Raw genomic sequence first — 13510 nt, forward strand, 5'->3', positions numbered from 1 at the left:
CCTTTCGTCCCGACCGTCGAAAAACTCCCCCTCGTCCTCCTCACATTCGTGTCCTCGTGGAAAAAATACCCCGCGATCGCCGACAGATCCTAACAAACGGTGTACAGTCACGTAAAGATCGCTGCTCCCGCGCATTCAAAGTGGCGACTCTGTAGTGTGAGTAATTCAAGACAAATCATTCGAAAAAGGATACACGCCAAATTGGACAAGGAAAGTATTGAGAATCGTCAAAGTGCAGAAAACTAATCCCGTGACGTATCTGGTGGAAGATTCTTGCGGAAAATCCGTGCCGGGATTCTACGATACGAGTTACATCCGTTGCTAATTCCGGACGTGTTATACGTTGGAAAAAGTTTGCGCCAAAAGAGGGATGAGGGGGGGGATTTAGGTAAGTGGTCAGGATTTGATAATTTCACACAAGTCATGGATCACAAGAATAGTATTGTAAAATTATTACAGTAGAAAAAACATATATACATAGGAGTCATTATTTCCTAAACTTCTAAATGTATGTACATATATTTACAGAGGTATTAACAATATATTACAATGGTATTTACAATTGTATTTTCTAATGTCCCATGGCAGCGTTCGGTAGAAAACGGTATAATGTATCGATATCATCGTACGGACTTAGAGCTATTTTGTTTAGACACGGTGTCATACCTCGGGTTTTTGGCTGTATGCAGGGTTTTGCTGTCGCGTCTTTCAATCTTCGCGCAGAACCGCGTGTAATCGCGAAAGTTTCACCTGGCTACGACGTTAATCTTAACACCTTTAACCTTTTTCCGTATCTTTCTTACCGTCCACTGCAAGCAACATCTTGGCTCTAAGCCGACGAATTCGGTCATTATCGCAACGGTATTTCGGCTTTCATTAAGCCCGGAACTTTTTATTGACGAGTGGGATACCAACGCATTATCGATCGCGTAATCGCTCGTGTCAAATATAATTGAATGTGACGCCTCATGATATCATACACATCTTCGCACTCAAGCATAAATGAAGACTGTCCGTATTCAGTGTAATGGACTTTACACTTGTCGCGATACAATGGCACATTACTCGTGCTGAAATTAGTACAAACATGTTGGAAATATCGAGGATTGCACATACCAACGTAGATGGGTTGTCGAACTTCACCTCGAGGTTTTCGCATTTCTATTGCTAATATAATTCTCCGAAAAGACGCTTAGGCTATGAAAATTTGGTTTGCAATAATTGCTCGCGCCGATCTACCCTCCCAATGATCACGAGGCGCACGTCAAGTGATGCGCACATTCTCATGTTTTGCCAAAACATGCATTGTTCATCAATTGTATAAATTTTTTCGAACTCATTCTGGCCAAGTCCTAAATTCGGATTAAGGTCTATATAATCGCGAAGCCATGGAATTGCGCGAATGTCAGTAGACGGTGAATTTTTGAATACGGAGACGTGACGGCCGGTACCAACTGCTGCAGGTTGCGATAATGTATTACCATAACGTTTCGTACGTTTAATGTTGCGAGGACTTGTCCTGCCGCTTGCCGGGTGGTTTATCGCGCGTCGGACAGAACGGTAGGTCAGTGTGCGCGTCGTGAAGATGTTGCGGATACTCCAAGTCGACTTCGAGTATGTAGCCTATCGAGGAATCCAACGCGACATCCATAACATTAAAATCGGTTAGGTTGTCGACCCATTTAAAATCTGCGTATGGCAATGGTTGACACATTGCCCAGCCGTATAAGTTATTTACATCAAAATACATGAGGTATGACGACGGTTTTGATGGATCGTACGATTGCATGTACTTGTTGTTGGCCAGTGCGTATCTGTTTGAACATTGACTCAAACCGCCGTGTATACCGCGTTCGATAAACATGACCATGTCAATGTCGGTGAGCAATTCGAAATTGATACGCGTATGCTTCAACATAGCATCCCACGTAAAACCCGGTAGAGTATAATAATACGCCGGATCGAGTCCATAACTCGCGACGCAACTATCGCGAAAATTTTCAAAGATGTCGGCCAACAGCAAGACATCTGTCTTGAGATATAATCGCTGTAATCAACGAGCGTTCGAATGGAGAACCGCTGCCAGACGTTGACGGCGTGCGCGTGATCGCTCTCGGATACGGTGTCACCTGTCAATGAACTGTAAAAAACACAAGTCCTCCACTTTTCGACGCAGTCAAATGCACTCGTACGGAAATACGCCTTTCGTGTCAGCAAATCAAAATTTTCTGCGGATAATTCACAAAATTCGCGTTGCAATATTTGCAGTTTATCCTTGCTGAGATAAGATGCCAATTTGTCGAGACTAGAGGTGAGAAACTTGTACGAATCAATAAATCGCAAATTTGACGCACGTTCTCTTATCTTTATCTTCGGTGCTTTGAACGTTTTTTGTAAACGAAATATATTTTTCTTTTGTGATCGGGAGTAAATCTACATGTCCTTCGTATGCTGTTGCTATTTCAGTTATAATAAAATGTGCATCGTATCCCGATAAATTATGAAACACTATGGGAATGCAATGCCATCTTTATAATTTAAGTTACAATTCGAATGCGCGGGACCTCTGTATCGACCGGTCAGGTGACAATGGTCGCGTACTCGCACGTCGTCTGGCTCGAACGGTTCTTCGCACACGTGACAGTGCGTTGCGCTGTTAAACTTTTCCCACTCGTCTTGCGTGAAATCTGCCATGGGTACATTAGTGGACAAAATGGTCTTTACGTCATGAGCTAAACGTCTTAGCTCCTCGGCGAACCACGCGACGCAATCCTTATCGCGACGAAACCGATACATAGATAACGACTCGTCGTACGAGCAACGCACGTAGTACCCTATGCTAAACACGCGATGATGTTGATATGTGTACCTGGACGTTTCCGGATCCGCTTCCATTTTCTCCAGGGTACACTCCAGGTCGGCGTATACGACAAACGGAACTCGTTCCTTCCTGTTGTGATTTTTAAAGGCCAACCACTTGTTCGTTATCGCTCGGTAACTTGATCGCGCAGTCATTCATCTCCTGACAGTCGACGGTGTGGGCAGCCAATTTCTCGTTGGAGCTGAAGTAGTGGCAAACATCTGCAAAAATAACGCAAATATTATAAATATTTTTATACACAAAATATTCTATATATTATTAAAAACGATCGCAAAAGTATTTCCTGTGCTCTTTTTTACTGATTTGCGAGCTCACGAGGCGGGACAGGTTCTTGATCCATGCAAAAATGTCCCACGTTGTCGTTGTGCACGTACAGCAGATTTACGTGTCTGTCCATCTTTCGGTCAGTAACACGTATTGGTAGGATTGCAAGTTCCTTGTTTTTTTCTCGATGCTGTACACGTTGATTGATATATTGTTGTGATTTTCAAACCGTTTAATTTGATTCAACGTCATTGGAAACTCAATGTCCGTAAGATTTAGCACCGACGTGTAATGAGGGTACGACGATTCCCGTCTGCATGTCTCTTGGCTGGATACAGAGCAGCCATCACTGACCATGCAAAACATGCATTGTCTCTTGATTGCCACGTTTATCACCGCATTCTCTTTTTAATTTCTTGCGGTATTTCCACAAAACACCCGCGTGCAATGGATTATATTTATTTACGTTAACAGTCAAATTGTGTATACGCGACAACGCCCGGAATTCCTCCAGCTTTTTCTAAAGTAGGCTCGATGACGTGTCTCTTGTACCACTCAGGCAGATCGGACGTACGAAATAGTTCACAGTTTCTCGTTGCGATACTTTTATTCGCGCGTTTGTCACCCGCAACAAATTCACCATTAAACACTGTGTTAATTTTTACATTGTCATGTCGTTGCATGACGTTCTGCACACGATCGAGTACAATTTCTCCCGCATCTTTGAGAAATTGACGAGGGTCGATGTGTTTGGAATTTATCACCGCACCAGTCAATATACGGCTTTCAAAAGCCGTATCTATCTCGCGCCATCTGAGTCCTGTTATCGCACTCGCACTGTATCCCGCACCCACATGCACGAAACGTTGACGTACCGAGTCTTTCAGACCTTCGAGTCTTGCGATACATGCGACCAATGACTGTTTGAGACCGATCGATAATCGCGGTCGTTTAATTCGGCTTTGTTCTTCTAATGATTCGATAAACTCGTCACATCGTTGATCCCACGCGGCAAAGTCTTCCCTCGAATTTAACAGGGTGGATTGCTCCAACAACTTTTGCTCCATGTTATTGCACGATTTTCTTGCTAACGCCATTTGTTGCACTCGCGACTTCCAGTTCTCGACTATTGAGCGTATTCTCTAGATTCGTCATTTTATATTCTACTAATGATGCATCGTTTGCTTATCGTATCTAATTTCATCTCAGCAGCCGTACATCGGCGCTATTTGCAAAATTTGCAGTTTTGCACGTGTTCGATGAAATCATCGCGAGACATGTCGCGACATGTTCTTCAAAACAATAACGCTCCATTGAATTATGCGAAATTGCAAATTTTGCAGTTTTGCACGTGTTCGATGAAATCATCGCGAGACACGTATGCTCTTGAAAAGAAATCATATTTGATGCCCGATGAGGTGATCTCATCACGAATGTTCTTGACAAAGATATCACATTTAACGTATATGTGGATTGTGGTGGCGGTCACCATGCAGCAGCCGTGCATTGGCGCTATTTTTGCAAGATTTGCAGTTTTGGGTATGTATAAATGGTCTACGAGGATTCTAGAGCGCAGTCGAGAGTTCGATACGGTTCGAGTACGTCGCAAACAGCCTCCAGATACGATGAACACTCACGGTGCGAACTACTACGTTCCGATTCAGGACGAAACGTGCGAGAAACAGCACAATGAGTATGTACCGCTAATTTTCATATATACTTGTGCAAAAAAACTTTTATAAACATATAATTGTATTTTTTTCAGTTTTGATAAACCCCGCTACACGCCACGTATTTTGGGAAGAAGATTTGCCTTGACATCAACAGCGTATAAATTTTTGGATGTTGGAATCAACGCGGGACCTATGTCCTCTGTGGATATACTTATTGGCGATAACCGAGGCAATCGGATAATTCTGCCACATGCAACGTGGGTGACATTCATCGAAAAACATGCAGATATACAGCGACTCGTGCAGTCATCGGCACCATCATCGCTAACTCTGGAGCTTGTTAAAATACGTGACGCAGATATTGTAAAATTGACGTCATGCGGCACCAGCTTGTACATGAAACCGTCAACAGTACTCTTTCTGTTCGAACTAGAACATTGCGTCGAGAACGTGTATTTTCAACTATGTCAAAATGTTCACGGCGTAAGTGAAAAATTCAAACAGTTTGTAACAACTTTACGTCAAAATTGTATCACCGATAAATGTAACGCAGTTACAATCTTGCGTAAAATTTATGATGAAAATTCGATTATTGATTGCGAACTGTTGGCCTACGCTTTAGATACTATTGTGTATAATGCGCTACATGACAAATAAATGTATATAATATGGTTAAAAAGTTTTTCCTTTTCATTTACCATTCATCCCATTTCCTGTCATAAAGCTGTCTTCGTTTATCGTTTACTTAAATGTAATATTAAAAATTAAATATTGCGAAGATCTGAACGATTAAATATCGTTGGCGAAGAAAAGATACGCGATCGCGAGCGAGAACGCGCGAGGGAAAAAGACCGCGCGAACGAGAAGACTCGCGCAAACGGGGGGGGAACACCGCGCGAACGAGAAGACGAATGCGGGGACGGGAAAGAAACATCTTCGAGGGGGAGATAATGCGAGCGTGCCGTGTGACGTCACGCGGACTCCGCGGCGCGGCGAAACGCGAACGCGGGTCCCCTCGCCCCGCGGCGCCTGAAAACGCGAACGCTCCGCGGCGCGGCGAAAACGCGGATCCCCCCTCGCCCCGCGGCGCGGCGGAAACGCGGTCGCCCCGCGGCGCCGGAAAACATGACGCGGCGAAAACGCGGTTCCCCCTTCCTCTCCCCCGCGACGCCTGAAAAACGCGGTTCCCCCCTCCCCCTTTCCCGCGACGCCGAAACATGCGGGTCCCCCCTCCCCCTACCCCGCGGCGCCGAAACACGCGGTTCCCCCATCCCCCGCGGTCCCCCCCGCCAGCGGTCCCCCCCCCCGCCCCTCACCGCCCCTCAGATCCCCGGAGTGGAACCGGCCTACCTTACCTACTGAATCGTTGGAAGATCACTTGGGTCCACTGAGTCGAATTTACATCGCAGATGTTTTGGGCGCCTGTCCATCGATGGACATAGCGTACGGCGTTTATCTCGGCAATAATAAATTGATGCTCGGTAATAAAAGTTTTGACGTGGACAAAGCGGATAACATTTATATTGACGGCGTACGATACACCGGCACACCCGGTATTTACGAGTTGATCTTCAAAAAAATACCCGATGACGCGATCTACACGGAGGACGATAAGATCAAGTACAGGAGTATATTGTTGGCAACGAGTGCTCATAAATACAAGCATGATCCTCTCGGGCGACTAAAGGGCAACGTGGGATTCAAGTATCGATTTGTAATCTCACCGTTGATGTCTACCGAATCCAAGAAGAAAAAATCCGGAAAGGGATTATCCATGCCTCGCGCGATGACGCTAACCGACAATAAGATCGACTACGTGCACTGGGACGACCCCAACGAGCTGGTGGATCGTCTGCAATTGCTCGACGCTTCGCGTCAAGCTGGTAACAATGCCCACGACAACGAGATCATGTCGATCATCGAGGAACTTCGCGAAGCCGGGCTTATTATAAATTAAACCATGCAACGGCGATCCGTTCAATCAGCGTTGAAATGCCGATCAACAAATTTGGATTGTTCGAGCACAGCGGAGACGCGACGAACACCATTTCGTACCATCGATGGAGCGGATTAATGAGAAATTTCGTGCGCAATAACGCTCTGTGTCGCGCCGCCACGGACTTTGACGCAAAGTCGCGCAAGATTCGTCGCGTAGCGCAACCTGAGACTGACGGTGACGCGGTTAACAAACTGTACGTTGATCAATTCTTTAAAATGTTGAACAATCAACGAAAAGAATCAGACGAGAAGCTGACTGCGTTCGAGAAGGATCTGCAAGCGTTACGGACTGCGATAAACAAGCTTCGCCATTCGAGTACCGTTGAATCGGACGCGACAACGAACAATAACAACAACAACAACAACAATGGACAAACGGTTCAGCAAAAACGACTATCGAAAGGCGTCGAGTGAAGAAAAGCAACGGTTCATTAACGACGCACAGTGGGCCAAAACGGCAATCTAGCTGGACAAAAGTAGTAATTTTGTTTTCATCGTTAAACAAATGTTCTCAAGTGTTCTAAAATAGAAAGTAAACATGTACAAAGTATATCAGTTTAATTTGATAACATTTAATATACAGGGTGTTCGTTAAAAACCATCCACTAACTACATAGCGCTATTCCTTATCAAAGTCGTAATCTTTAATTAGGTAAAAACTTAACAAACGTTTTGGCCTGCCATTTTTAAACTATTCTCATTGTGTGTCAGTGTGTTAAATTAAGCAAATTACATATATCAAAAAATTATAATTATAACAGCAGTACATGTATTGATCGCAATATAATTTTCAAATTAAAACAAATAATAAAATAATAAAAAATTATAAAATAATAAAATACAATGCAATTGTAGTTCGCCAGTACGATAATAAAACTAAGACGTATGAATCGGCCTAACTGGCAATAAATAATTTATCATCGTGACGATTCGACCATTGGTTTTGGTCCGATTAATCGTCAAGACGTTTATAATTTTTGATACTTATATATATAAGCATCTCATTTTTAAATAATTTAAATTAAATTAAATTAATAATTTTAATCGCAATAAATTTAATAATTTAATTTAATTTAAATTATTTAAAAAATGAGATGTTTATATATATAAGTATCAAAGATTATAAACGTGCGTCTTGACGATTAATCGGACCAAAACCAATGGTCGAATCGTCACGATGATAAATTATTTATTGCCAGTTAGGCCGATTCATACGTCTTAGTTTTAATAAAATACAAAATAAAAAATAATTAATCGAAAACTACAAATAAACAAAAACAAATTAAAATACTAAATAATTTTATTTTAGTATTAAACTGAAATAAACTAAAATAATAAAATTAAAAATAATAAATCAAAATAATAAAAATCTTTCAGTTAACAAATAAAATAAAAATTAAAATCTTAATTACTACTGTTACTTTCATTAAAGTATTCACTATCGCGACTATCGCACGATTCTGTATCAGCTTCCGAAACATTTAAATTAAATTCTGGTTCTTTTAAAAGTTTCAACACAGCTTCGTCTAAATATCCAGATTTTCGTGGTGGATGATGTCTATATGATGAAATTACTGGATCCGATGAAATAAGTAGTATATGAATTAAATCCTCCATAGTTTTATCTCGAGATATTTTTCGAGTATGTCCTTCTCTATATCGTCTGCAATCTTTATTACGTGCTTCTTGTACTTCTTCGGACAGCATGCCAATCGGAAGAATAGCGTTTTTAATTATATCTGCCCCATGAATTAAAATTTTGTGCACACTGGGTGGCATATAAAACCATGGATATAATTTGACGTATAATTCTGCTGTTTCTCGAGTATATATTCCAAACGCTTCAGGATTTACTGCGTATCCACTAGACATTGTTCTTAAAATTACTGAGAATCGTAATATAAGTTTTTCATCAATTCCAGTAATTTCAGCGGCTAAATCTGGTTTTTCAAAAAAACGACGTGATGTATTGCCATCATTGGTAGTACCAGCTGAAGGTTTTGGTATGTCTACTAACAGACCCATTTCAGAATATAAACGATCTTGAATTTGTTTTTTACGCAGTTCTACCTCCTTTTTTTCATTTCCTCTAACTTGCCATTTTTTAATATCTAAACGATAAGCAATGTGCAAGAGACATTCAAAACACCAAATCCAAGCATGCAAAGTCGACAATCCAAAACTGAACGTTGTAATATCAACATTAACTACTGATGCTTTCTCAATATCGTTCATCATTTTTGAAGTAGCTCCGCAAACATAACATTTTTGTGACGATACATTTGTTAATGCATTACAGATTTTCCCATCTACCATTGTCAGCAATAATACAGATTCTATTGCGAATTCTTTTTCTTCAATTTTAATAATAGTTGGAACAAGTGACTGAAGTTGTTCTTCAATAATTGCTATTTCTTGTTTTATTAACTCAGTCGATTCTTTTTTAAAAACTAATTTAATTGGTCGACAGTATTTTGTTGATCCTGGTCGTGGGTTATTCCATAAAATTAATTTTGCATTTTCTCCTTCGGCAAATAATTGTAGCGGCACTAAAGATATTATAAATAAGTTTTCATCAACTTTTTGTTCTGCAACTGAGGAACATTTTTGCTTGTAAATGCTATGACCTGAGCTACCGTCACATCCCCATTTAAATAATATTTTTATTGATTGAGGCGTTTGACATTGTAAAAGAATCTCTTGTTGTACCATAATAATGCGCCGAATAGTATGATCCAAAAGCGATTGTAATTTAATTTCTGCCTGTATATCAGTTATTATAATATTTTCCGGATAACACTGTTTTTTTGCTTGTTTAATAACATGGTACGAAGGATAAATATCAGCATATCGTTTCTTAGCACCAGACCGGACTAAAGCATACGTATGTTTTGTGTAATTCCCATCAATAAAGAAAGCTAATGCTTCGTCTGGAGTATATTTTACGGGCTCTTGTTTTGGTGATTTATAAGCTTTTTTAATTTTTGTTCCTTTTTTGGTGACGCAATTAACTCCATTACCATTTCTGCTGCATCTCTACGTCCAGCAGTTCGCAAACTATATTGTGTTGCAAAACATAATTCCTCCGTACAAGTTTTCTGAGTTAATATTTCGACTCTTCTTTCTTGGTCTTATTACTGCATTCACTGAACAATTTTTTTCGTCGACCCATTTTAGATGTTGAAGACGTTGATGTAGGCAAAGATGCTAATGAAAAATTAATTTCTTTGTCTAACCAGTCACTATTTTTATTTAAAAAATAGTGTAGTGTACGGTTACTGACATTCCATTTGCTTTGTATTTTATAATTTAAATCTGTAATTGTAGATGTAATAGTTTTGACAAAATTTTCCGGGCAATTTTCATCTCCAACATCGCTAGTAATAAAGTTTAATAAGGCTGTTGTACGATCTGAATTATTTGCACATTGATGCCAAGCTTCGAAAAGACGACGTCTTGTTATTGTATACATGCCTAAGAAAAATAAAATTGAATAAATTTAATATTTAATTTATAAAATTTTATATAATTTATTTCCGATTTTTAATTATATATTTAAATTTAATTTTTTCTTTTTACAATAGAACAAATTATAAGAGAACTATAATTTGGAATATGATAAACTATAACTCAAATCTCTTTAGATACATTACTTTTCTATTTAAATTGGTTATCGTTCGTCACATCAAATGTAATCATATAATTAAATATAACAATTATAAATGATATCACTTCTCCTCTATGTCCCAGTAGCTTATAATAAAAATATTGGGGATTTTTTAATAATATAAATATATATAAAAGACTATAATTTTTTGGTCCTTTTTAAGTATATCCCGGTTAAATCTGCAAATCACACATACAACAAGTAAAACATGTAAATGTCATAGTCATATTGAGTGAAAAACGAATATAATAGAAAATAGAAAGTACCTTGGTTAAAGTCACATATCAGATAATACCAAAGTCATAAAGCCTTCCTGGTTTAATGTAATGATTCGAATTATCATAGTGCAAGTCTCATGTTGGAGTACTTAAGCAAGGTAACAAGCAACCACCGTGGTTCCAAACGAGCAACTGGCGAACGGAGAGATAGCTAATCAAAACAACGATGTACGATAAACAATATTAACAATAACAACGATGACACTAATTCGCAAGTGATAAACGGACATAAAAAAGTCATGTGAAAGAGAAAGGTAATAAATAAAAGTTATAATAAAGAAATATGGAAATAAATAAATTGTGATAAAAATAAAGACATAAAGAAGTGAAATGAATAAGGCATGTCGAAATAAATAAAATGTAAAATAAATAACTATAGATAACCATAGATGTCAAGATCAAGAGAGACGGTAGTCTCGCCAAGTACACGCGCAGCGCGAGACCGTCTCGAGTATCTTTACGCAAACGGTCGAGTTGCGAGTTCTAAAAAACGCTGTATCTATGAGAGCGGCACTTAGTGGCAGCTAGTTTTCACGGATAAAACTAAGGAATAATATGCTGGTAAAATGACGGCAGCAATCCGCAGCGTTTTTTTTGTAGACCTTTCTAAGTTTCATACTTTGAAAATTTTATAATTAAAAATCGGCAATGTTTGACTTAAAATACCGCTATTATTAAAAAACTATTATTAAAATTTGTTAATAAAATTTAAAAATATATACCTTTCTCTATATTTATCTAATTTGAAGTTTTAATATTCTTCAATATAAGCAGAATACTTCTTTCTTTCTCAAGCGCTGCTAAAGTAATGATTTAACGTTTTGCGAGATGACATTTATACGACGTATTCAAATGATTGTTATAACACAACTACAAGTGTAATTGGTAAATATTTTGTAGAAAATGAACTATCAGATATCTTTCTTAAAAATATAATCGTTTATTTTAAGAAATATTAATCTTCGAAAATCGACTTTTGTCCAGCTAGATTGCCGTTTTGGCCCACTGTGCGACGGCGAGGAACGGCAACGAACGACTCGAGAACGGTTGTCGGACGGCTGTCTAGCGGTTCGAGAACGCTTGTCGAACGGTTGTCAAACGGTTCAAAAACAGCTTAAAAACGATTACGAGCGGTTTAGAAACAGCTGCGAACTACGCGGAGACAGAAAAGGCTACAAACGGCTAAAGAACGTCGACGACGACGACGATGAGTGGTAAGAAGCAGTTAACTGACGACGACGACGAACGACGACGAACGATTCACGAATGGTTAAGAAGCGGTTACGAATGGTTCAGAAGCGGTTACGAACTCTTCAGAAGCGGTTACGAACTGTTCAGAAACTGCTACGAACGATGCACTAGAAGCAGAAACGGCGACAACGAAACATGAGACCGTTAAAATCGACCGATGTGGATAAAAATATCGAAAAGCGACGGTTGGTGGACGAATTGCACGCTCCGGCGAGAAGAAATTTTCCCCGAAGACACGTCATAGTGCGAGGGTACGACGACCTGTGGCAGGCTGACATCGTCGAGATGCGTCCGTACTCGCGTTTCAATGGAAGCTACCACTACATACTCACCGTCATCGATGTGTTGAGCAAGTACGCGTAGGCCGTGCCGCTTAAGGGTAAAGGTGGCAGCGAGACGGCTGACGCTATCGCTGAGATAATTCGAGATAGCGAGAGGTGCCCTAGTAATCTACAAACCGACATGGGGAAGGAATTTTACAACACCGACATCATTATAATTTTATAAAACACGACATCAATCATTATTCTACGTATTCGGTGTTGAAAGCGTCGGTCGTCGAGCGATTCAATCGTACGTTAAAGAACAACATGTGGAAGATGTTTACGCTCAACGGAAATTAGAAGTGGGTCGACGCGTTGCCGCGACTCGTGTCGGATTACAACGCGCGCAAGCATCGAACCATCGGCATGCGACCCGTCGACGTTACCCCCGCGATCGCCGAAAGACTCTTGGCTACGGTGTACAGCGCGATAAAGATCGCGGGCCCGGCAAAATTCAAAGTGGGCGACTCGGTACGAGTCAGCAAATACAAGACAATTTTTGAGAAGGGTTACACGCCGAATTGGACCACCAAGGTGTTTAAGATCGTTAAAGTGCAGCGTACCAATCCCGTAACCTATCTACTCGAGGACTATCGTGGAAAATCCGTCTCTGGAGGGTTCTACGAGTACGAGTTGCATCGCGCAACTTATCCAGACGTGTATCTCGTGGAGAAAGTACTGCGCAGGAGGGGCGACGAAGTTTACGTTAAATGGCTGGGATTCGATGGATCGCACATCTCTTGGATACACAAGAACAATGTTATTTAATTCGTGCAAACTGTATTTTATTCTTAATATAAAAAATGATACATGTAAAATGTTTGAAATATGTGATACATATACAGTATATAAAAAAAAATATTAAATACTAAATACATGTGCGCGATATCCTTATTAATATCCCTTCTCATATATAATACGATATTTACTTGAGGACTATTTCTTACATACATATATGTTATACTACATACATTACACATACATACATTATATTACATATATACATTACGTACATACATTTATATGTACATACATACATTATATTACATTTATATGTACATACATACATTTTATTACATGTATTGCATACATTACATACATACATGCATACATACATTATATTACATGCATACATACATACATGAATCTTCATTGTTCCTTATTACAATAACTAA

At 39.7% G+C, this 13510-nt stretch overlaps 1 protein-coding gene across 1 annotated transcript; it reads left to right on the forward strand.

Moving 5' to 3' along the window:
* Positions 1-4678: 4678 nt before the first annotated feature.
* On the forward strand, positions 4679-5519 carry LOC143896433 (uncharacterized). Its single transcript, XM_077404330.1, has 2 exons — positions 4679-4838; positions 4911-5519. The coding sequence occupies exons 1-2, from the start codon at positions 4687-4689 to the stop codon at positions 5473-5475; spliced, it is 717 nt and encodes a 238-aa protein (XP_077260456.1). The 5' UTR covers positions 4679-4686; the 3' UTR covers positions 5476-5519.
* Positions 5520-13510: the final 7991 nt, after the last annotated feature.

The sequence above is a fragment of the Temnothorax americanus genome, unplaced genomic scaffold, assembly GCF_048541705.1.
Source record: "Temnothorax americanus isolate GAGA-0224 unplaced genomic scaffold, ASM4854170v1 Scaffold182, whole genome shotgun sequence".
Classification (NCBI taxonomy): Eukaryota; Metazoa; Arthropoda; class Insecta; order Hymenoptera; family Formicidae; genus Temnothorax; species Temnothorax americanus.

Coding starts and splice junctions, on each gene's coding strand:
- LOC143896433 (XM_077404330.1), top strand. CDS start 4,687: ATGTATAAATGGTCTACGAGGATTCTAGAGCGCAGTCGAGAGTTCGAT. Junction 4,839..4,910: donor TGCGAGAAACAGCACAATGA/GTATGTACCGCT, acceptor TATTTTTTTCAG/TTTTGATAAACCCCGCTACA.